General features: G+C 40.6%; 1 protein-coding gene across 5 annotated transcripts in view; it reads right to left on the bottom strand.

The window, feature by feature from the left end:
• Positions 1 to 15,222: 15,222 nt before the first annotated feature.
• CCDC50 (coiled-coil domain containing 50) overlaps positions 15,223 to 25,554 on the bottom strand; it is a 72,722-nt gene continuing 62,390 nt past the window's right edge. For 2 of the 5 annotated variants that reach the window (XM_003132590.7, XM_084990719.1), the window contains exons 11-12: positions 25,119 to 25,225; positions 16,742 to 23,036 (exon numbers count right to left, since the gene is read on the bottom strand). In XM_003132590.7, the coding sequence (XP_003132638.3) occupies positions 23,017 to 23,036; positions 25,119 to 25,225 (127 nt within the window). In that variant the 3' untranslated portion in view covers positions 16,742 to 23,016. Of the gene's footprint in view, positions 15,447 to 16,393; positions 16,600 to 16,741; positions 23,037 to 25,118; positions 25,226 to 25,554 lie in introns of those variants that run through there. The other 3 variants (XM_084990717.1, XM_084990718.1, XM_013982294.3) reach the window with 3 other exon arrangements.

Here is a 25,554-nt window from a genome sequence, read left to right as displayed (position 1 = left end):
CCATATGCTGCGGGTGCGTCCCTAGAAAAGACAAAAAGACAAAAAAAAAAAAGGAAAAACTAAATTACTTCTGTGAGAGAGCAACTCTTTCTCATTATGAAGGCACAGGCTGAATGAATCAATAAACAAAGAACACAGCCAAAAACAAAAACAGGATCCAGGAGATTAAAATATCTCTTCTCGTATAGAAATGGATACACCACTTTTCTGCCTCAGGCAAGGCTTTTCATTTCATTTCAACATCTGGCTCTCAACTGATGGGCGTCAAAGAAAATTCAAATGTCGTCTCCTCCTTGAAGAAGCCTGAGAGTGTTGGTTAAGCTCCCTGAGAAATAAAACTGGAACACTTTAAAATCCCAAATTATAGACCTTCCACAAAATATTGTTTTTTCGTATTCTGCAAGCGGTCAAATAGAAATGATGGACCTTTGGAGAGTTCCCATCTTGACTTGGTGGTAACGAACAGGACTGGTATCCATGAGGAGGCAGGTTCAATCCCTGGCCTTGCTCAGTGGGTTAAGGATCTGGCATTGTCCATTAGCTGTGGTATAGGTCACAGACGAGGCTGGGATCCTGCGTTGCTGTGGCTGTGGTATAGGCCAGTGGCTACAGACCCTTAGCCTGGGATAGCCTGGGAACCTCCATATGCTGTGGGTGCAGCCCTAAAAAAAAAAAGAAATGCTGGACTTCTTAAACTCAGAGAGAGACAGACAGAGAGATCATTAACCCTGGGGAGCCCGTGAGCCTTATCCTGAGCATATTCATTCACTTTCTCATGGTCTTTGAGATAGCTGGGCATTTGAAGCAGGGCATCCAAGGGGTCACCTTTGGCCAGCTGCTGAGTCCTGTTGCCTTGGATGGCTTTCCCTGGCAGATGTGATGTGATGCTCTTCTTGCCAGCTCTCTCCTCTGTGTCTGCTTCCTGGGGGCACCCCACCCTCATGTCACCAGCAGGGCTGCCTCTGGGTGAAAGCACTTACTCCTGCCACAGGCCCCTGTCATCTCTGACAGCCCAGATGCCCATCGCAGCCCTCCCTCTGGTCCTGGTGTCAGAGTCAAAGGCCTGGCACCAGCTTTCGCCAGCAGAATGTGCCTCTTCCCTGCTATAGCGCAAAAAAGTACCGAACATGTCAATTAAAATAGAGTGGAAGAGGGCAGAGCGAGGTAGGCGAGATCTGGCGTTTACCAAGATAACCCATTTCCTGCTGGGCTGTTGGCTTTCTTTAGGCCTCACAGTCCTGCTTGATTAATGGGCAGGTCATTTCCCACCAACACCATGAACATAGCTACTGCTTTCAGCATCTGTCTCCTTTGCCCTATTCTAGCAGACTTCTCTCTGTCCTATAATTTGCTCTCTTCTTTAGCAAAAGGGTTTGACCTTAGAACTACCTACATATTTCCATGAGAGGAGAACCCCCCGACACAACCACATACAGAGATGTCAGGAAAGAAGCCCTATTTCTTTTCATTTGCCTCTTTGTCTTTGGGCTTTCCCATTACATTCCATGACATGATAAAAGCTCGATTTTTAGAGCTGCAAGGGGGCTTCACTACAGCGAGTCTAACAGAGGAGAGAATGGAGGCCCAGGGATTTGAATCGACTTGCATAGGGCTTCACAGATGCTCTTTTCCTACCTTGCTTTCTAGGTGATGCACACTCTCACTGCACAGCTGTGTTCCCAGGCTTCCTGTACCTCAAAAACCTGATCTAAGACCTAGAGAGGCAATCCCATACATGTGGGGCTGAAAGCCAAGCCCATGATGCCGAATCGGTCCTGCCCCTCACTAGCTTTCTTCTCTGGACAGTGGGAAGTCACAGCAGTGAGACAGAGGGTCAGTGCTGGCAAAGCTCTATGGTCCAAACACACAGTGAGTTCTACTTTACAAACTCCTTTTTAGACAGGAATGAGTACGCAGAGGTGGTTAATGGGTTCACAACAAACCCCCAAATATGGCAACTGAGCGTATTGACTATCTTAGGCTGAAGGAGTCCAGGGAAAAGGCAGAATCGGGGGGGGGGGGTAATAGATACAAACTATTGCCTTTGTTATGGATAAGTGCTGTGATGGAGCGTGATAATGTGAGAAAAAGAATGTATACATGTATGCGTGACTGGGTCACTTTGGGCTACAGCAGAAAATTGACAGAACCCTGTAAACCAACTATAATGGAAAAAATAAAAATCATTAAAAAAGGAAGGAAAAAAAAGAAAGGTCACCCTTGGAATTCCTGTTGTGGCTCAGCGGGTTACAAACCTGGCTAGTATCCATGAATATTCGGGTTTGATTCCTGGCCTCCCTCGGTGGGTTAAGGGTCCAGCGTTGCCATGAGCTGTGGTGTAGGTCAAAGATAGGGCTCAGGTCTCGCGTTGCTGTGGCTGTGGTTCAAGATTCAGTCCTTAGCCTGGGATCATCCATATGCCTCACCTGCAGCCCTAAACAACAACAACAACAACAAAAGGAAGAAAGAAAAGAAAATTCACCCTGACCTCCACCCTTGTCCTTGCTCCCTGAGACAGGTCAAAAAACTCTCCTGTAAACTTCCTTTCCTGTTTCAGGAGGAAAAAGAGATGTCCTTATCCATAGAGAGGGGGGGCCTTTCGAGCAGAGAAATCTGTATAAACAAACCTTGTTAAACTGACCCTTATCTTTCTAGTTACTTCTTTACCATGTAGTAACTCAAACCCAAAAACGGTGTTGTCTTGTCGATTTTCCACAGATTTAGTGTTCTTTTCCTAAAAGGTATAAAAGCTTCCTGCTCTGGTCATTTTGTCAGGTCTTCATTTTCTTGTGAGGGCTCCCATGCACATGTGAAAATTCAGTAAAATAGGGGTTCTCAATGCGGCACAGTGGGTGAAGAATCCAGCTGCAGTGGCTTGGATTTGTGAGGAGATGCAGGTTCGAGCCCCAGCACAGTGGGTTAAAGGATCGTTACAACTTGGATGCCGTCCCTGGCCCAGTAACTTCCGTATGCTACGAGTGGGCCCATAAAATTTTTAAAAATATGTATGCTTTTCTCTTGACAAAGTTTATCTTTGTCAGTTTAATTTTCAGAGCCTGCCAGAGACCCTAAGCGGGTCAAGGAAAAGGCTTCCCTTCCTGCAAAGCAAACCATGTATGGTTCACTCAACTTATTTAATGTACCTAAATAAGTTAGAGACCAATGCTCTATAAGTTGGTAGATCAGCAGATTGCCAAATCTTATTTTTCCAAGTAAGCAAATAAAAAAATCAACTTATGAGCACATCTATCTTTTTAACTAAAGAGCACCTAAATTCAGAATAGTAGAAAGGGTACAATTTGAGAAGTAAAAACCGTCCTTCTCACAAAGGAACAATAGTTTTGCTTCTGGTGTGAAAAACATTGTCAGGGCTGTGTCAGCACAAAGCCTGGAGCTCACATGCCCCTGTCTCCAGCTCATCTTCTCTAAGGATGAAGCGTGTTGCCAGAGGCCATCCATAGCTCCCTTCCCTCCTACCTTCCCACGGCAAGGCTCAGGGGCTCTGACTGTGAAGACAATGTCAAGGCTTCTAAATGAAGCAGCTGCCAATCCCTTGAGCCTTAGCCAGTGTTTTCTCAAGTCTGCACATAAATCCAACTTGCCAGAATCGGATCCCATGAAAATCATCAGAGGTAGATGACAGGCAAATCTACAAAATGAAATGTAACCTCAGAGAAGAGCAACCCCGGCCCTTTGTTGCAAAATCCATCTGCACTTCTGGGGAAGCCTATACACATGGTGCATGAGAAACAAACAGCAAGCTTACTGACAGATCAGCCAGTGTGGACTTCAACTGCATGAACTCACATGCCCCTGTGTCCAGACTTAGGATGGTGATGGCTGTGCTCAGCTCTGTGGAATTCAGACCACATCTGGAGGTGAGGTGCCAACAGGGATGGAGGCAGACTGAAACTGGCAGGTGATGGGAAGGGCCAAGACCCTGGGCTGTGTTGTGAAAGAACACTGATGACCCAGGGACGATTGTGTCAGAGGGGTGGACTGTCAGGGAGACACAGGCACTATCTTCAAATGTCTGAGGAGCTGTCATGAGAAGAGAAAATAGAACTGCCAGAGGGCATAAGAAGGTCAAATGATTGGAAATAAGGAAAAACAGATTTATGCTGCATAAAGAAAAAAACTCTTGGATTTCCCACTTTGGCGCAGTGGGTTAAGGATCCCACTGCAGCAGCTCAGGTTACTGTGAGGGCACAGGTTCTATCCCTGGCCCAGGAACTTCCATGTACCAAGGGTGCTGCCAAAAAGGAAAAAGAAAAAACTCTTAACTCTTACAGCTGTCAAGAGAAAAGGAAAGAAGGGGAGGGGAGGGGTTCTTATAGCTTCTAGCAAGGGGTTAGAGATTCTGATCATCCTGCTGTTTGATCTTTAACATCTGTCTTCTCTGTTCTTTGTCCACAATAGAAGCCATTATCGATGATGACCTCAGAACATCCTTCTGGTTTGAATAGGTTCTGGCTTCTATCAATAAGCATGCCTGAGTTTTTTCCCCTTAGTTTTGATGATGACAATTCTCCTTTCTTGAATATTTTCTATGAAAAAGGGACTGTACATTTTTGAAGTAGACTGTTATCCCCATTGTTTAGATAAGGAAACTAAGTTTCAGAGTTGATACTTAATTTGTTCAAGCCACCCAGCTAGCAAGAAGGTTGAAAACTTGCTTCTAACCCAAATGTATGGGATTCTTGTAAATCCCAGGATGCCTGGCCTAAAAAGAGTTCACATTTATTATCTTGAGAGTATTCTCATTTTGCTCCAGCAGCCTTTGTTTCCTTACGAAGTTCTACATCTAGAAACTGACACACAAATTCCTGGTTGCTCAAGGATTACCTTGGAGCTCAGCTTCATAAAATGTTTGCCCTTCTCAGGTCTATTTTCTTTGCTAGGAATGCAAACTTCCACAACAATGCCTCCTGTCATGTTTGGGAACTCAGTGTCCCCCGAAATGACATTCAGACCACAGAGGGTTCAATGTCCTTCACCCCAAACTACAGTTATCTTTCTTTGTACTTCACATCAACTGTTTACTCCTTAGGGTTAACTCCTTTTCCACATCTAAAGTATCCTCCTTCTGATCAAAACACTTTATTTGTGTGTGTGTGTCTTTTGTCTTTTTTAGGGCCTCACTTGAAGTCTCTGGAGGTTCCCAGGCTAGGGGTCCAATAGGAGCTGTAGCTGCCAGCCTACACCACAGCCACAACAACTCGGGATGGGAGCCATGTCTGTGACCTACACCACAGCCCATGGCAACACCGGCAAGGCCAGGGAATCCACCCCCTCATGGATACTAGTCAGGTTCATTAACCACCAAGCCATGACAGGAACTCCCTGCATTTCATTCTTTCTACTCACTCCCTCATTTCCTGACCCTGACACCCTGATCACCTTGATCTCTTGGAGAACTGTCCCCTCTTCTTCAAAAATATTATTCTTGGAGTACCCATTCTAGCCCAGTGGGTTAATAACCCTGTGTAGTCTCCATGAAGATTCAGGTTCAAACCCTGGACTCCCTCAGTGGGTTAAGAATCTGCTGTTGCCGCAAGCTGAGGCATGGGTTGCAGATGCAGCTCAGAGCTGGTGTTGCTGTGGCTGTAGTGTAGGCCTGAAGCTGCAGCTGTGATTTGACCCCTAGCCTGGGAACTTCCATATGCTGCACCTAAGGCCATTAAAAAAAAAAAAAAAAAAAAAGGAATGTTACTCCCCTGCCCCTGGGCTTAATCCCAAGACCTCATGGCATCTCCATCTCAGCCCCTTTCTTTCTGGTCTGTTGACTCTGCTACACATGCCCATTTAAACCCCAACAAGAGATCACTTCTAACCATTCAGGTCTTCTGCTTCTACATGGGGGTTGCTGATGCAGCTGCTGGAAAGCATGCATTCATGAAGATTGATGCTACCGTAAAAGCAGAGAATCCAATCCCAGCTGCTCCCTCAATCTACAGTGCTCAGCAATTCCTCGGCAGCCCCCTTCATCATTTCCTCCAGCCATTTGTCCGAACTGTCACCATTTCCCACTTCTTTTGTTGCAGAATAGAACTTTGCCTCACATTTCACACTCTTCAGACTTCCAAACTTACCCCCTCATTCTCAGCACAGGAAATTCTCTTCTCCTACACAGAAGGAAGAAGAAGGAGGAAGGAAGAAATGGAGGGTAGAAACCCTACCACTTCCTACCACCAAATCTATGTTATCTACACTCCGTTTTCTCCTGCCTTCATATTATTTATGACTTATTCTATAATGTGATCTATAAGTCCAAATACATATATATACGTATATATGTGTGTGTTATGTAATGTGCATTATTGTGTGTCTCCGGCTCCTCACTTTATCAGAAGTTTTATTCTATGAGTAGTCCAATTTCTCTGTTAATAGTACAAGTCCTTCAAACTCTTTTCTCCCTGTTGATCAATCTCATCAGCTTTTAAACATGACTCAAATGTCTCTGAACTCCCTATTACCCTTAATGTGACTACAATTAAATGGAATTAAGTCTTAGGTACAGAATGTAGTAAAAAAAGCGTGATGCATTTCGGTGGGACCATGGTGACACATTAACTGTTTTAAATTCTCATCACAATCCCAAAATTTTCTATAATTAGCATTCTATACTTTAATGAGGTATTGTTTTTGTAAAAGTATGATTTTTCCTAACTGAACCAGTGCATTTGCTTTTATATCTATCCAATCCAGTGCCAAGTCCCTGAGTGCCTCAAGGTTTCATCTCTCTTGCCGGCTCCGAGCTCCCTCTGCTGGTCAAACATGGGTACATCATCCAAATAAACAATTTGCAGTCTGGTGAAGGTTACATTTCTGCTTTACAATTTACAAAAAGTTTTCACTTCCATTATTGTATAAGAGCTAGTTAACATGTTAAAATGGGACTCTCCGTGTCTCCATTTGAGCTTGATGTATGTAATAGATCTGTGCAGTCCCATATAGGAGCCACCAGCCACATGTGGCTCCAGAGTCCTTGAAGTATACCTGATTCGAATTGACAGGCCATGTGAAGGTAAAATACACACCACATTTCAGAAGTTATTATGGGAAAAAATTAAATATGTATCTAATAATTATTATACTGATTACTTGTTGAAATGGTAATATTGTGGATGTGTTGGTTTAAATAAAATATAAACATTAATTTCACCTGTTCATTTTTCACCTTTTTATGTATGGTTCCTGGAAAATGTAAAATCGCATATCTAGCTTGCATTGTATTTCTACTTTACAACATGCCATACATGTGACTTTCTAAAGTCACACAACCTTACATAAATGTCAAAGTGCGAGGCTAAAAGATGGTTAGTTGACTCCTGAAATCCTCACATATATTGAGGGTATAAAAAGACTGGGGGTTTTAGATGGGAGAAGGAGCTGCTGAATTTTTGATCCATTTTGGAGAGTGTTACTAATGTGTTAAGCACCAAGAACAGCCAGCTGCCCTCCTTCAGTCGGGGGCGGGGGGGGGGGGGTAGTCCCTGTGCCCTACCTCAAGCCTGGGACGAATATCAGTAGGTGCGCTGGGAAAGGTTGGACATGGGGCCCGTGGATGCAGAATAAGAGGCCTGTGATGAGGGCAGTGGGAATTCTGTTATGGCTCAGAGGTAAGGAACCCAACTAGTACCCATAGAGGATGTGGGTTCGATACTTGGCCTCGCTCAGTGGGTTAAGGATCCAGCATTGCTGTGAGCTGAGGTGTGGGTCGCAGACACGGCTCAGATCCCACATTGCTGTGGCTGTGTGGCATAGGCCAGCAGCTCCAGCTCCATTCCAATTTGATCCCTAGCTTGGGAATGTCCATGTGCTGCGGGTGCAGCCCTTAAAAAAAAAAAGAAAAGAAACAAACAAAAAAAAAAGAGGACTGTGATGAGGGAAATAATTTCTCTTCTAGACTTTGTTAAAGTAAAGAATACTTCTTCCCCAGGCTACGTGTGGAATACAGGTGTCACAGCCAGTGTACCCTTTAACAGCTCCTCTAAGAGGGCCACCTGGAGGGGCAAGAGGATGCCAGCAGATGGAAATTAAAGATGATTACTGAATGCCAGGATAGGCAAAAGACGGAACTCAAGAAGTGTTCCTCAGTGATGTGACACCCACGGCCCTTGTGAGCCGGCCAGACCTCTCCCACTCCCTGCATTTGCCAAACTGCAAAGAAAAATTAGAGACCTTTTTCACAAATCTCTGAACCTAAGATGGGTGGCACGCATTTGAAATGTTCATTTCTGCAACCAATCTATAAACAAGTGATAGGTTAAAAACACAACGGCTGTTTCCAGGTGGCTTTCTCCGATCCTTGTGTTAGAAAGTCCCACATATTTATTTCTTATTTTTATTTCTTTCTTTATATTTTTGGCCATGGCTTGCAGCTGCTTGATGGGGACTTTCAGTTCCCAGACCAGGGATTGAACTCGGGCCACAGTGGTGAGAGCACTGAGTCCTCACCACTAGACCACCAGGGAAATCCCCAAAATATTTATTAATTCATTCATCAGATCTTGTTGAAATCATTTTCTAGGCCCAAGATGGAGCTGCCTGTTGAATTCTTTCGTGACAGCTATTTTGAATTCTCTAACAGATTGCAATTCTGTGACTTTAAGTTTGGTTTCTCAAGAATTGTCATTTTCTTTTTGTGATGCAGGGTTACCATGGTTCTTCATGATTCTTGATGCATTGTTCCTTTGCTGGTACATTTAAAGTAGTGAAGGAGTTCCTGCCTTGGCACAATGGGATCAGCGGCACCGTGGGAGCGCTGGGATGCAGGTTCGTTCTCCCGCCTGGCACAGTAGGTTAAGGATCTGTCATTGCTGCAGCTGCAGCCTAGGTGGCAGCTGCAGCTCAGATCTGATCCCTGGCCCAGGAATTCCATATGTGGCAGGGCGGCCAAAAAACAAAGAAAATAAATAAATAAATATAGTAGTGAACACCTTTTCCTTCGGGCAAAGCTTTTTTTTTTTTTTCTTCTTTTTTTCTAACTGGATTCTAAAAATTCACCAGGTTAAAAATTAGAGGTCTTTCTTTTATTTCCCAGTAAGTGGCACAGTTGCACAGTGTTTTGGCTTCTTTTATTTTAGCTGCCTCTAGTTATATTTGAGAGCCTGCTGTTTGTACCCTCTACCACCTCTGTCAGAGGTTTTGTCCAGTGCTCTTATTACCACTGCTTGTGCCTCTGATGTTCTTGGTGCCTCGCTGCTGCTGGTATGGTTAGCATTGCTGCCTGGGGCACTAGTGGGGTGGGCAGTTCCACAGCATTCAAGGTCTCCTGAGTTGCAGGCTCTCTGCAGACAGTTCTCGGGGGGCTGAAGTTGTGGGCACCCCCACCCCTGGAGAGATGCAGTCATGGCTGCTACTGCCTCTGCTGTTTAGTTTCTTACGGCTGCAGGCACCGCTGTAGTTGGGGGTCTGGAGCCACGTGCACCCCCTTTCCTACTACCAGTTTCAATGGGGCTGCAGGCTCACCTGCCATGGCCAGTGGGCCAGGATTGCAGGCACTGTCTCCACTGTTCCCCTAGTTCTATCTCTTCTGGCAGTTCCACCCACCTTCGGATGTACAGATGTGTATTTCCCAGTGTGTTGGGCAGAGGCACCTTTGTTAATCTGAGGATGTTTTTACCGGTTATAGATTGAGAGGAAGGGACAAAGGAAACATCTCATCTACCATGATGCTGACATCGCTCTCCCTTCTTTATTCTTTATCCTATAAAAGATTCCTTCCTTCCACCCCATTTTGCAGTTCTCCAATAGACTCCACTCCATAGTTTGTCTGCTTCAATTGTTTATCACCTACATTGTCTTCTTTAATCATTTTTAACACTCCATGTTGTAAATGGGGATCCCAAGAGTGTCAAGTTTCATGAGGGCTTTAGGAGCCCTCTTTTCTTTCCATTCAACAATTTATTCGACGTAAAAACTTCTACCTTGAGCTCCTATGTGTCAGACTCAATGCTAGGTAAGAATAAGATGCAGTTTTAGCCAAGGTTGTATTTGGGTAGAAATCACTATTTCCCCGTGTAGTCCACTACACCTTGAGAATTTTTTCATAGTAGAAAGATTTTGTTTTCATCTAAAATAGAATTGTAAAAGAGACTGCATATTTGGAGAAAGTTAGAGTGTTTGGAGCATAGATTGATAGATAACTTGCTTCTTCCTGAGGCAGTCTAACCTAGATAGCTCTGACTGTTTGAAAAGTTCACATATCTACTTTGTCAAAAATCATCCTGGTAATTACACCCGTACTAAATAGTCCTCTTTTTCTCTAGTAATATTTTTACTAAAGTTTGCCTTTTCTGATATGTCATAGCTTTCTGTTAGCATTTTCATGGACCATCTTTTTTACTTTCAATTTTTCTGTATCATATTTTTCAATATTTTTAATACGCAGCATATAATTGGTTGTTTTCTCCATCTGACAATCTATGTCTTTTGATTAGAGCATTTAGTCTACAAACACTTAATACTTCTACTATTTAGGTTTGAATTTACCATCTAACTACTGGCTTTCTACATGTTTCCCTTGCTCTTTTTTCCTTTTAGATTGATTATATTTTATTATTCCATTTTCCTCACTATTGGCTATCTCAGTGGGTTACATTCTTTTTACCACTCTTTGTTGTTATGATAAAAGATCACAGAGAGCATACTTGACACATCAAAGTCTAATAAAAGTTAGTGTTTTCACCTCTTCCAAGATATTGCAAGAACTTTATCCTGCTACTCAGAAGGTACTTGACCAGCAGCCTAACAATCATCCGGAAGCTTGTTGATATGCAAAATATCCAGTGCTACTCTAGACCTTTTGATCAAAATCTACATTTTAACAAGATCCCTAGATGACTCACATATTAAAAGTTTGAAAAATGCGACTTCAGGACACCTTAATTTCATTTACTCTTTCGTAATTCACATACCATTTTGTGTATTTTTTGTTTTAAACCCAAAGAGTCCTTATCATTGTTTGAGACTGTCAATATTTATTCATATTTACCAACAAATCTGTACCTCTAATTTATGTTTATTTCTTTCTGTATTTCTGACCTTTGAATTCCAAGATCTTTTTCCCTTTTGCCTAAAGTACACATATCTTTAGTGTGGATTTTCATAGTTTTTGTTTGAAAATTTATTTCCTGTCATTTTAAAAACTTCGTTATGGACACATGAAAGTGGAGAGACTAGCATAATAAACCTGATATACCCATCCCTGGTTATTGACATATTGACAATCTTTTCTTTTTTACACTTTGTTTATGTCGTACCCCCTGACACGATATCATTTCCTGTATATTTTAGTGTGTATCCCTGAAATATAAAAACTTTTTGTTGACAACTCCAGTATCATCAGACCTAAAAAATTAACACTAAATTCTTAATATCATTAAAATCCAGTCAGTGTTCACATCTCCCCAGTTACCTTATAGATTTCAGTCTATTTTCAGCTAAAGCATTCCTTGCACCTTGAGGCATTTCCTTTCTCCATTTTCCATACAGATATATTTTACTTTGAAGAATTTTTATTATTCATTTATTAAGTTTCTCAGAGTCTGGAGTTCCCGTCGTGGCACAGTGATTAACAAATCCGACTAGGAACCATGAGGTTGCGGGTTCAATCCCTGGCCTTACTCAGTGGGTTAAGGATCCGGTGTTGCCATAAGCTGTGGTGTAGGTTGCAGACACGGCTTGGATCGCGCATTGCTGTGGCTCTGGTGCAGGCCGGTGGCTACGGCTCCGATTAGAGATTAGACCCCTAGCCTGGGATCCTCCATATGCCGCAGAAGCGGCCCTAGAAAAGGCAAAAAGACCAAAAAAAAAAAAAAAAAAAAAAAAAAGTTTCTCAGAGTCTGGATTTTACTGATTGCTATCTTATCCTATTTAAAGTGGTCCTCAATGACCTATACTTCCTATGTATTAGTAGATAAATCTCAAAACTTGGTAATTTTGTTGATAACATTGTTCCTTTTATTTGGAGGCATGTAACATCTAATTCTCCTTCCTTTTGTGATACCATTACTGGTGATCATTATGTAGAGCTATTAATTCTTTGAGGGTGGCAAAATGAGTACCACATCATTCTAATCTTTTATTTAACTACTAGTTAAAATAGTCTATAATGGGAAATTAACATCGACTATTTATCAATAAGGTACAGATCTTATTTAAAAAAAAACAGGCAGTATATGGAATGATTGGCCAACAGGGACCTGCTGTATAGCTCAGGGAACTCTATCCAATACTCTATATGGGAAAAAGAATGTGCATATATGTATAACTGAATCTCTCTGTTATATAGGAGAAATTATCACGACATTGTAAATAAATGATATTTCAATAAAACTTAAAAAAATGAAAAAAATAACAGGCAGGATAAATGCTTGATTATTACCCCTATCACCAGTTTCCAAAATAATGATTTGGTCTATAGCATCTGCCATAGGTGATCAGTAAGAATTATTTTAAGGGGATAAAGATCATTTTAAATACATGGGTTTAAACACATTTGATGTGTTTCTATCCATTTCAATTATTTTCCCTATTGATGCACAAATTATCCTATCTTTAGCTGGCTGAGGATATTCTGAAGCAACCCTAGTAGTCTTTGATAGCTTCTTTTCTACCAGGTAGTATAGTATATTTCGGTTTTGTCTTGTGAAGTTAAGCCTATACCTAAAATTAGCCATTTCTCTGTGAAAGTTTCCTTTTTTGGGGGTAGAAAAAGAAGACCACAATCTGTGCATAAAGGATGTTAATTGATACCAGGATGCTCCCTGTTTCCAGGTTTATTTGTTCTACTTTACTTTGACTTTAAAAATTTTCCTTTTATTTACAAACTTTATTTTATAATGATTTCAAATAAGTATCTGGTTATAGCATCAAATCTATATGATCAGGTATATTCCATCCCTTGTGTTTAGGTTCTACATAGCCCATACACATGTACTTCCCTCCCTCCCTGCTGTTAACTTTAAGGTTTTTGTTTGTTTGTTTGTTTTAATTTTTGTCTGCCCTGCAGCATATGGAGTTCCCCAGCCAGGGGTCAGATCCTTTAACCCACTGTGCTGGGCCCGGGATTGAACCTGAGTCCCAGCGCTCCAGAGATGCAACCGATCCCATTGCACCACAGGGGAATGCCTAAAATTTTTTACAAAATCCCATTTTTCTTATTATAAGGAAACATGCACATAGTAGCATCACTCCCCCACCCCCTTTTCCCAACACATGAAAGAAAACCTTTATGCTTTCACCAGCTTACTTTTCTCATTTAAAAACATATCCTGGAAATCACTCTATGGCTGGCTGAGATTTCCTTCATTCCTTTTGACAGCTAAATTGTACTCCTCCATAGTTTATTACGTCTCTTGTTACTCATGAAGAGTAAGTAAGATAAAAATTTCCAACATTATTCTATAAAGTGATTCAATTTGCTCTTTAAGAAACTGCCAAGAGTGATGTCAGCAAGGTGACTAAGTAAGCATGCACCTCCAAGCTCCAACTTCTCCCAAAGAAATATCAAAAAATAAGCAGAAACTTTGTTAGAACTCTGGAAAATAGTTTAAGGTTTGCAGTAATCTAGTGAACATAGAATCAAGAAAAAGTTAACTTAAAAACAGTAGAAAAGTTTGATTAGGTCCTGCTTGTTTATTTTTGGTTTTATCTCTATTACCTTAGGAAACTGACCTAAGAAAATATTGGTACAATTTATGTTAGAGAATGTTTCACCTAAGTTCTCTTCTAGGAATTTTATGGTATGGTGTCTCATACTTAAGTCTTTAAGCCATTTTTAGTTTATTTATTTATTTATTTATTTTCTATTTTGCTTTTTAGGGACATAACCTGCAGTATACGGAAGTTCCTGGGCTAGGGGTCAAATCGAAGCTGCAGCTGCAGGCCTATCCTCAGTCGCAGCAACACTGGATCCAAGCCACATCTGCAACCTATGCTGCAGCTTGCAGCAGCGCTGGATTCTTAGCCCACTGAGTGAGGCCAGAGATCAAACCTGCATCCTCATGGATACTAGTCAGATTCATCATCTGCTGAGCCACAACGGAAACACCCTGAGTTTATTATTGTGCATGGTTTGAGGGTGTGTTTTAATTCCATTCATTTACATGCTTCTGTCCAACTTTCCCAGCACCACTTGCTCAAGTGACTGACATTGACAAATGGACTAAGATGTGGTACATACATACAATGGAATATTAGTCATTAAAAGAGAATGAAACAGTGCCATTCACAGCAACATGGATGCAACTAGAGATCATCATACTAAGTAAAATAAGTCAAGAAGAGAAAGACAAATACCATGGAATATCACTTATATATGGAATCTAAAATATGGCACAAATGAGCCTATCCATAAAACAGAAACAGACTCAATCACAGAGAACAGACTTGTGCCAAGGGGTGGGAGGGCAGAGGGAGAGGGATGGACTGGGAGTCTGGGGTTAGTACATGCAAAGTATTACATTTAGAAAGGATAAACAACAAGGACATACAAGCACATGGAATTATATCCAATCTCCTGGGATAGAACATGAAGGAGAAGATATAAAAAACAATGCATATATATGTATAACTGAGGCACTTTGCTATGCAGCAGCAATTGGCACAACATTGTATATCAACTGAGATCCTGAACGAATGTCACCACAAAGCCAGGCCCCATGTCTCCTTATTCCTGTCAGTTTCCTTAGTGGCTTCACTGCAGTATTGAGTTCGAGTTTGTTTAACTCTAATTTAAAGGGGAGGAGGAAATGTGATCTTCTTGCCCCTTGAAATGGGGGGTGAAATTTCTTCACATCCCTACACTGTGACATGTGGTAGTTCTCTGTCCTCTTCAGAGATTCCTCCAAATTGCCAAGGTCGAGAAGGCAGGAGTGCTCTTCTGGGTGCCTTTATGGAGGGGCTTTCTAGTATGCCACCTGTCCACACCATGGGGCCTCAGCCTGACACTCAGACCTGGTCATACCCCCAGCCAAGTGTGTTGCCACAGATTAAAGGGAGCTACCTTAATTACGTAATCTTTTAATTGACTTCTAGACGTGCAAATTTTTTTCACTTGGCAACTTGCACCCAGTAATTCTTTAGAAACCTAAGGCTGAAATCATCACACATTTCAGCTAAAAAATATAGTAACATCTACATATTACCGTGCAGACCTCCTTAGAGGTCTGGTAGTGATATCCAGGGTCAACCTCAAGCAGAACAAAGAGCAACTTTGTTTAAGCCAGATGAGTTTATTTGGGAAAAGCGAAAAACTTGCAATTCAGGACCAGCAAACTATGGTGAACCATAGGTGAGTCTGGAGAACAAGGGGGGAGGGGTTGTTTTACACAAAAGTTCACTGGCCGAAGATGAGAGTTCGAAGTGGTGGCAGCTTCTCGTTGGCTGTCAATGAGGGCAGCTTACTGTTGCCAAGTGAGAGGAAATCTTCTTTCCTTCTGATGAAGGATACAAGTTGGGACACATGGCAAGTGGGTGAAAGCCATCCTTTCATGGCTTCCCAATTCCAATTTTTTTTCTTTCTTTCTTTTTTTTTTTTTTTTTGCTTTTTAGGGCCACACCCACAGCACATGGAGGTTCCCAGACCAGGGGTCCAATCAGAGCTGTAGCCGCCGGCCTACACCACAGCCACAGCAATGTGAGATCCGAGCCACGTCTGCGACCTACACCACAGCCCACAGTAACACCAGATCCCCAACCCACTGAGCAAGGCCAGGGATTGAACCCACAACCTCATGGTTCCTAGTCGGATTCGTCTCTGCTGTGCTACAATGGGAACTCCCCCAATTCCAATTTTGGATTAGGTTTCCTTAACACATTTTGACAATAATTTAGATAAATAATAAGGTCACAGAGATTCCCTGCCCTGTCACATTTGCCAAAGAGATGTGAAGCTTAGAGCCTGGCTCAGGGAAACTAGTTAGCTTTAAAAACCAATTCAATGGTCACTGAAAATGGTGTCTTAAGTAAACTGCCAAATTTCTGAAGAATCAGTTTCTATATCATGGCCAATTTATCCCCCCACCCCAAAAAAAAGATAAACACACCTCATAAAGGTAAAATGTTAAACAAATGGTAGTTATTATTAACATCGATCTTCAAAATCGATGTTATCATGTGTCGTGCAGACTCAGTTGCTGCTCTCATGGAGTCTACTCATTCAGATCATTGTGTGAACATCGACTTACCTGGTTTTCTCTTTTTGTCTTTTCAACCTTTTCTAGGGCCTCATCTGCGGCATATGGAGGTTCCCAGGCTAGGGGTCTAATCAGATTTGTGGCCGCTGGCCTATGCCAGAGCCACAGCAACGCCAGATCTGAGCCACATCTGTGACCCACACCATAGCTCAGGGCAACACCAGATCCTTAACCCACTGAGCGAGGCCAGGGATTGAACCCGCAACCTCATGGCTCCTGGTTGGATTTGTTAGCCACTGAGCCATGATGGGAACTCCCTGGTTTTCTCTTAAATACATCAACTGAGCCACCAACCACTATACACAAACTAAAACTACTTCTCTAGCCGATTTAGACTCTGGAGTACTTACTGAGAATTTTAATGTCCTAGGCACATTACAGGAAGCAGATGGAACTGCAATAAGAGAAAATACTACAGTTATTAAACAAAGGTTTATTAAGGGCTATATTTTGCAAAGAAGAAAAAACAAATGAATATTCCCAGAACTTCTAAGTCCTTGAATGCAGTAAAGAAAACACGAGGCAGAGACCGCTGATTTAACAAATGGATGAGTTTATTAAGAGAGAAGGACAAGATTGGTGTTTGCCTCAAGCCATCCAGGAGAACAAGCACAAAGACTGACACAAAACTTTGGTTTAAAAATTATTCATAATACCAATGTTAAACCTGATGTTGAAAGAATCAAATGGGACATAAGGTGTAAAAAAGCACTGAAACACAAGCTTGCATAGATGAATTAATGTAGATGTGTAACTGGCACTGAAAGGAGGCTTGAGTGCTGGAGAGTCAGAATGACACGGCCACCTCAACCTCCCAGGACGTAGAGAGTCCCCAGCACCCTGTTTCTCACCTTCCCTGATGAGGTCACGAGCAGGAACCTGTGCTGCAAGAAGGTGAACTGAATCAGACTGTTTCCATCAGCTCGTCCAGAAAGGTGCACACATACCCACCAGGACCCGACATCAGTCACCTTTAAGGCATCCATAGTGTCCCTCACAGTTTTGCTTAATCTCTAGGTAGGCAGGAGGTCTGAGGTGGCCTCTTGGTTTTCTGTCCTCAGACAGGCCACTCTATTCCATTAAGGTTCTGTTCAGCTCCATGAAGCAACCATTTCAAAGCTGCCTTTCCCTCTGGGGCTTGGCTACAGACAGATGGGGATAATATTTCACATGGTTTTTAAACATCCACATTCCAAATGCCAAAGGACTTCTTACCAAAGAATCCAAAACCATCTGGGTACTGTGCAGTCTCACTCTCACTCTCAAGAGAGTACTTTTCCAGATTATAAGACAAATGAGAGCACCACCTCCTGAACACCACCACCCAATTTCCTGAGCAACTTGATTTATATGAGCAAACTCTTGTATGTTATAATTCAGCACCTTTCAGAATAAAAGACTGTGCTGGGATGAATTCTTAAGGAAAACCACATCGCAGGGGATTCTCTTTTTTGGAACATTGTTTTTACATGCTATTTTCCCGTAATACTTCATGAATTAAATACTGGGCTGCCTTTCAGAGGCAGGTGGAAAATACAGCTGCAGCTGAGAAAAGGCATTTGGTTTTCAGTTTATGGCAAAAGCTGAGGTTATAGCCTATGGGGGTTTCAGAGAATAATTCAATAAGAAATTTTAAAAATTCTGACATCAAAATTTCACTAAACAGCTAGAAGCTCTGCTAGCAACTGTGGTCTGAAACTCAGTACAACGAACACGTATCCCAAGTATATGACATGTAATAGTCTATTCTCCTAACTGTCTTCTCCATACTGTTCTTAATCCTTGCTCTTTTGTGAATGAAATATCATGCAAACCCTGTCTTACAATTCCCTTCTTTCTGTATGAACCTCAGCAATGACTCATGAGGCACTAAGTTACACAACCTATTCTGTCCAGCAGAGATGATGAAATGATGAAAACAGCAGAGTGCTGGCTCCCTATGCTATGAAAAGTTACTCAAAAAGAGAAAAACACACTTCTAGTTTACCGAGAATACACAAAACATTTAAGTCTACTACAAACATTTTTCTAGGCAGTGTTTACAAATACTTAAGGGCAAAGAGAATTTTTTTAGGCCTAGACACGACCCATAAACCAACATGATTACTTAGATGATTCTGTCAGTTTGTGGCTTCAAATACAAACCCTGAAAAACACTCTGGTGTCTTCCCCAGCACAGTAAACGATTTTCAGATTTTCTCTTAAAAGTAATAAAATAGAAACACTCTTCACATCAACGGAGAGTGAGTGCCTCTGGTTTTCTCTCTCTCTCTCTTTTTTTTTTTTGTTAATGCATGCATTTCAGCACACAAGAGTGTTGGTGAAATCCTTAGAAAACAGTAACACGTGCCTTCACTACATGATGGAACCCTCGGAAGTATCTTCGACAGTCCCTCTTGAAGAGGAGGACAGTCTCCCCTCAGTTTGTATTTGGGAAGTGACTATCTGAAGAATCCATTCAGGAAATTCCACCTCTCCTACTACCACCCTTTCTGGTCACACTACTGCTCATCCATACACTGAGAGGCAACTTGAAATGACATACCTATCGGTGTCTACGCCACCCACAGCCTAGAGGGAGGCGGTCCAAAGCTTCGGATGACAAGGATGTTTGGGGCTCACCTGTAAATTTTATATCTCAAAGGAGAGTGAACAGTCATTCACAACTAGGAAATACATTACGTGCACCCTGGTCAGAATCAAACTAATTTAAGGCAACGCTGCTCCTCGCGGACGTTACTGGCATAAAGTGCAGGTCTCAGAAGAAAGGTGACTCTGGAGAGGTGAGAATTTCCTACTTTACCCCCTCCTTCGTGACTTCTCTAGAAATAGGTTAGAGCATTTCCAATGAGAGTTAAGTGGCAGGAGCAACAAGCAGGAGCAACAACAGCCTCAACTCTTCCCTTTAATAATCTCACACGTCACCAAGGATAAAAGAGATTCTTGCAGGAGAACTTCGGGTGACACTGTGGCCTGTGCATGACAGTCTCCAGTCTGCTTCTCCCTGCTCAGGTGACCTACTATGGACCAGGGAGAAAAGAGGATCCTATCAACAGTAAGATAAACAATATGGCTTTAAGACTCTCAGGCACCACCAGATAGGAAGAAAAAATGGGGTCATTTTATCTAATCACTCCTCTGATTCTGAGCAGCAAGCAATGGACAAAGTACTTGAAAAATATGTTTTTTTTCCCCTTTTTGCTCAGAGAGTAAGTTTTTATTTTTTTATGCTTATTTCTAAAAAGCCAATCAGAATATGGTATATTATGTAACAGTGAAAGCAACCTGAAGTGTTCCTTTTCTGTATTAATGTTCCCAACACCTACAGTGTTTTCCCGAAAGGGAAAAAAGCCTTTGAGTGCAAATTCTAGTTTGTTCTCAGTCCTTCAGAAAGCTTATGCAAGCGCCTTTATTAGGCCAAAGGTATTACAGCCGATCACCAGTTATCTTTCAAGAAAATTTTCACTACATAAATGAATAATCTTGGTATGCTCCAACATGATTTTTGTGCAAAGACAACACTCATTAAAAATCAAGGCCTAATGTGGGGCAAACTGAATGCACCTTATTCTATCAGGTGCTCCCAAAGAGTAATTCGGTACGAGACAAAATTCACAGAACATGTGACATCCTAAAGAAAAACACTTATCTGTTAAAAGTTAATTACTTTTATACCAAAAGTCCTGATACTGTAGGGAAGGTCTGGACAAAGCAAAGGATTTATCTATCATCCACTTCAGCTGCAGGCCACAGTAGAGAAGAAAAGGGGGAGATAGGTCTGGTTCATCATTTTGTTGAGTGAGTTCAGTGGCAACAAGGCCTAAGGTCACACATTTTGGAATAGGCTGATCTAGATCCAAGTGGCCACTGTCATTCTACAAAGGTTTTCTCCCAGGAGCATCTATCCATGTATTTTCTAATTTAGATGCTTCTCTATGATCAAAAAGCATACAGTCTTTTTTGCAGTTCATTAGTCTGTCACTGGCTGTTGTTAAGTCACTTGAGAAACAGTACTGCAATGGTATGCAAAAGTCACCTTGTAAAAATTGCAATGTTATTTTAAAGCATGTGTAGCAACTGCGTAGTCTCCCAGGAAAATTATATGTGACCATAGTTTGACAGAAGAGTCATATTTTTTTCAATCCAGAACATTTAATCTGACCCCTATCTAACCTTACTTGCAGGCGATGACTTAGAAAAAGTTAGGATGGGATAAAGGGGTGTACAGGTCCAGTAGCCTTAACATACTGGCTCCATAACATACTGTGCTCATTCAGCAACACTGACGTTAATGGAGCCTGGCCTCCAGAGAACAGAGCTATAGAAAGGGAAAAATGTTCCAAGGCCGGAAGGATTAGTTTACATCACAACACCAACGCATAACACATTGTGGGTCTAAAAATTAAATTGCGTGTGTTACGGCAGGAACAGGAACAAAATAAATGCTTCCGTATTTATATAAAAACGACAAAGTTAAAAGCACAGCACACAGTGAAGAATGTTTGGCAGTTCCTTAAAATACAGTTCTTAGTTGCTTTTAGAGTCTCAAAGATAACAACTACATTATTTGAATGAGAAGAAGAGGAATTCAACTGGTTGAGTTTGATTTCTGTCTCATTCACAGGGAAAGGGTTCCTCTGAAACTTCTTAAAAAGCGTTTGCTTTACAAAAAAATAAAATTAAAGTATTTTAAAATTCTAATCTTTTAAAAACCTTAAACAAAATAACAAATTTTCAATACAGATGCTGAATTGTGTGTCAGGGGGAAAATACCACCTTCGGTCACTCACTAAGACAGTTGAAACACTAACATCCTGGGTATGTGGTAAGTGACCAGACATTTTTTTGAGTAAAATACATCCAGTTAGCATTTTATAATAATAAATATGATTGGATAAAGTAGTACATGGGAGGCAAGTGAAATGCAGAATTTTAAATGTAAGAACTAATCATTGTATGAGATAGAAAAATAAACATTTATAAAATAAAAATATGGCAAATGATGTTGCCCATTTGTCTGATTTTCAAATAAAAATACACTGTCTTTTTTATTTTTCTTTAAAGCTATCATAAAAAACTTTTTAAAAACATGATGCAAAATCACAGGGCAGACAAGGAAAAATACAGCATTACTATAAATCAACAATGCCTAACTTTTGGATATTGAAACCACCCTCTAGAATTTAAGGCTAGGACCTCCATTTGGTCTGGCCTTGCCTATTTCGATCAAGATTTTTCCTCATTCATTTCATCCTGGCCATTCCAAGTCCTGTTTTCTTCTTCCCCATTTCTCCAAAATGACTACATCCCTAAGGGTTTTCATTTCTCTGTTGAAAAAAACTTAATTCTTATCTACGTTTTACTTAAGTTTATATCATCCAAAAACTAAAGATCTTTCTCAAAATGAAAAACCCAAATCCACTCTGAGAAACTATCCTAAAGAGCTTCCTGAACGCGGCCCCAGTTTAAAGACTCTCTGGAAAAGATAAGGCAAATAGAAGGCAGTTCCCAGTGGGAAAAGAATGGATTATCAACTTTTGCTCAAGTCACCTACAGATTTTTTTCCTAAACCAACCCCACACTAAAATGCCAACACTGTGAGATTCCTACAATGAAAAACAATAGAAAGTCCACCTGAAAGGATAGTATTTATATATACAGTGTGGCAACTGACACCTATGTTAACCAGTATGGGGAAAGAAACATTTCCATGAGGTTAGGAGCTGGAAAAAAAATTCCAGATTTCTTAAGGAGGGACTTAAAGGTCTGACACAAAGAAATCCAATGCCCATGTGTCATTAACAAATGGGCAGAACCAAATATTTGGATGAAGAACCTCTTTATCAACTTCGACTTCATATCCAATTAAATCTGCTTACTGACAGAGACAAAATATTTTTGAGAGGTTGCCGACTAAAATACTGCTGTTTTTCAGATCAGAGGAAAATTTCAATCAACAGCCATAGAGAATGATGGTTTACATAAATCAACTTGTGATTTATATAAACATCATCCCAATTGCATTTCCTTTGGCTTTGTAAACATAAAGTAAGAGAAGGGATAGAAAATTTTTCACTTTCAGTTGATTTTGCATAGACTTGAATTGAAATTTCATAGAATTAATTTTCATTTGCCAGTAAATACTACTAAATGGTCCAATGTCCAGAGGCTTCAGAAAGCCTTGCTACTGAGGAAGCAATGGCAGAGGCAGAGTTAGAGAAAGACATCTAGGCCAATGTTCTCAGGAGGGCGTGTAAGGATACGCAAAACCTCTACAGTCCTAGTAGGCAGAGTCACATGTTTCAAACTACAGGTTTTCTTTTAAATACTTTATGACTGTGATTTCTTTTCCTGAAGAGTAAAAAGAGCAAAAGACTCTGTCTTTCAATATATCATGCACTTAAGTACCCAATAAAGCTATTTCTTATGCGCTTTTATTCTGCATTGCATCCAAACATTACATTTTACCTGGATCATTATTTCCACAAAATTACAACTGCTAAATAAAGTCTATTCCCTAGATGGCAATCCTCCATACCTAACAAAAATGGCATTTTATAGAGTTCTGAGATACTATATCCCAGAAAGTATATGCAGCGTAGAGGTGGTCAATATTCAGAAGCTAGATTTTCTTGTACTGCCCAAGTGATCAGGAATAACCAAAATGTTTCAAATGAATGAAAAGTATTTATGATCCAAAAATCCCAGGAATACAAAATAGAGGAGGAAAAAAAATAAGCATGGAATGCATTTTGTATTATCCAGTAATTCTGCTACAGTGAGTCCGTTTTCAAGGCAGATTCCTAGGTTTTCATGGCTTATAATGGAAACCTGGAGAGAGGCGGAAAAAAGGAGAAAAACAATTAAGGAAAAAAATCTCTGAAACTTTCTGTTTTTCTCCCTGCTCACGTAAAATAATTTATCTTTATTTCTATGTACTTCAAGTGGTTCATATTTTGTTTGCTCTTGATTGTAAGAATACAGTCGGCTCTCCATATCCACAAGTTTCGCGTCCACAGATTCAACCAACTATGCATCAAAAATAATCAGGAAAAATTTTTCCATAAAGTTTCAAGAAGCAAAACTTGAATTTGCCATGTGTTAGCGACTACTGACATAGTCTTTACACTGTATTATGTATTATAAGTTATCTAGAGATGACTTAAAGTATAGGGAAGGATGTGTGTAGGTCATATGCAAGTACTATGCCATTACATGTACGGGGCTTGAGTATCAGAGGATTCTGAAATCCTGGAGGTATCTGGAATACCCAGGGATGACTATATTTATATTCAGACTATACGTGTAATTTTAATAATATGCATCAAAGGTATATCAAGGACAGGAAGGCACCTCCTGAAAGTAATGCATGTATATGATTTGAGAAAGGAAATCTTGGGCTTTCTCCAGTTAAACCAGGGATGGTGAAAAGGCTACCAACAGAGGAAAAATTGCAGGGTATGGGTTGTTCGGATAATATCTGATTAATCTCTTCTTTTAAATAATGTCTTCTTATTTTCAACATTGGGTGAATGTCAGAATGACACAGGAGCAAAAGGAGAGCTTTTTAACAAATACAAATGCCTGGAAAACTCCGCCCCTAGAAATGCAAATCTAATTAGTCTGGAGTGACACTGGTACATTGATATTTTGTAATACTGAAGAAAATGTGAGTTTGGGAAAGCTATCATTAGATTTGGGAAAGGATAATGAAAACATCACCTAAGAAATCTTTAAAAACCTTTAAAAATAAACACTTAATACCTGTAAATTCTGTTGCAATCTGCTTTCATAAGTTTAACTTATATAATTCCAACAATGTTGACACCATTATAATCAAATTAATGAGAAACTACATTTTCATTATCTCATTTTAGGATTGTCATAAAAATACACATAAGTGAGGAGTGAACATCGTGGCTCAGTGGTTAATGAATCCGACTAGGAACCATGAGGTTGCGGGTTCGATCCCTGGCCTTGCTCAGTGGGTTAAGGATCCGGCATTGCCGGGAGCTGTGGTGTAGTTCGCAGATGCAGCTCGGATCCCGCATTGCTATGGCTGTTGCATAGGTTGGCGGCTACAGCTCTGATTTGACCCCTAGCCTGGGAACCTCCATATGCCCTAGAAGAGCCAAAAAGCCAAAAAAAAAAAAAAAAAAAAAAAAATATATATATATATATATATATATACACATAAGTGAATGCATAAGGTCATGTGGTTGGTAGAGGAACTAGACTGATTACTCCTTTCACTTTAAAGATTTGGTCCCAACTTAGATCTCTTTTCTCTTTCCCTCATTTTCTTTGCCCCATTTTTCTTTTGCATAAAAGTTTTGTGTGACATGTGTATGTGTGTTATTATTGTCTAATTAATAGAGTCATGGGCAGATGGAAACATGAGCTAGGATAGAAAAAGCCCGGTAGATCTAAGTAGGGTACACCGTCAAGAAAAGCTATGAATTTTCCCTGGAGAAAATGCAAATACAGTTGACCCTTGAACATTTCGGGGATTAGGGGCACTGACCCTCTGCATAGTTGAAAATCCATGTATAATTTATAGTTGGCCCTCTGCATAAGCATCTGCAGATTCAACCAACATGGGATAGTATAGTACTGTAGTATTTCATGAAAAAAATCTACATACAAATGGACCCCTGTGCAGTTCAAATTTGTGTTGTTCAAGGATCAACTAATTGTACACAGAAAATCTTGCATGCAATTTAAGATAAGATTTGCTTTCTGTCTTTTAATCTTTTTGTTTTTTAATAAATGAAGACTACCTAGTGGCCTGCTAAGAGGAAGGATAACGTATTTTTCTACTCTAATGATCTATCCGACAGCACCTGATTGCTCCACCACAGCATGAGGATTAATTAAAAAGATCTTAAACATGACCACATATATTTTTCTTACCTTTATGAGAAGACTCTGCCTTTGAGAAATGACGTGTGGAATTATGCTGGTTTGTAAAATGAGTGTAATCCAAATCCTCAGCATCTGTCATGGTAGGTGGTGGTGGCCTGAAGGAAGTCAGAATTTAAAGAGATGTTCTTAGTAGTGATGGCTAGAATTCCACTTCTCATTGGATCACTTGGTAAAAACATTTTTGGTAGAAATACAAAGCCAGAATATTTTCGAATTCTCATGTTAGTTCTGGCCAGCTGCATAATCTTGGATACATTATTTAATCTGACAACTTCTTTAATATACATAACTCAATAAATCCAAATATTTTCTAGAGTTCCCTGGTGGCAGAGTGGGTTAAGGATCCAGCGTTGTCACTGCCGTAGCTTGAGTTTGATCCCTGGCCCAGGAACTTCCAATTGCTACTGGTGCGGACAAAAACCAA

This window comes from Sus scrofa, chromosome 13, assembly GCF_054392235.1.
Source record: "Sus scrofa isolate SSC_HxYL_T2T_F1_AM1 chromosome 13, Sscrofa_HxYL_maternal_Yorkshire_Landrace_v2.0, whole genome shotgun sequence".
In the NCBI taxonomy this organism is placed as follows: domain Eukaryota; kingdom Metazoa; phylum Chordata; class Mammalia; order Artiodactyla; family Suidae; genus Sus; species Sus scrofa.
Note: the sequence above shows the minus strand (reverse complement) of the source record. Positions and strands in the feature narration are given on the sequence as shown.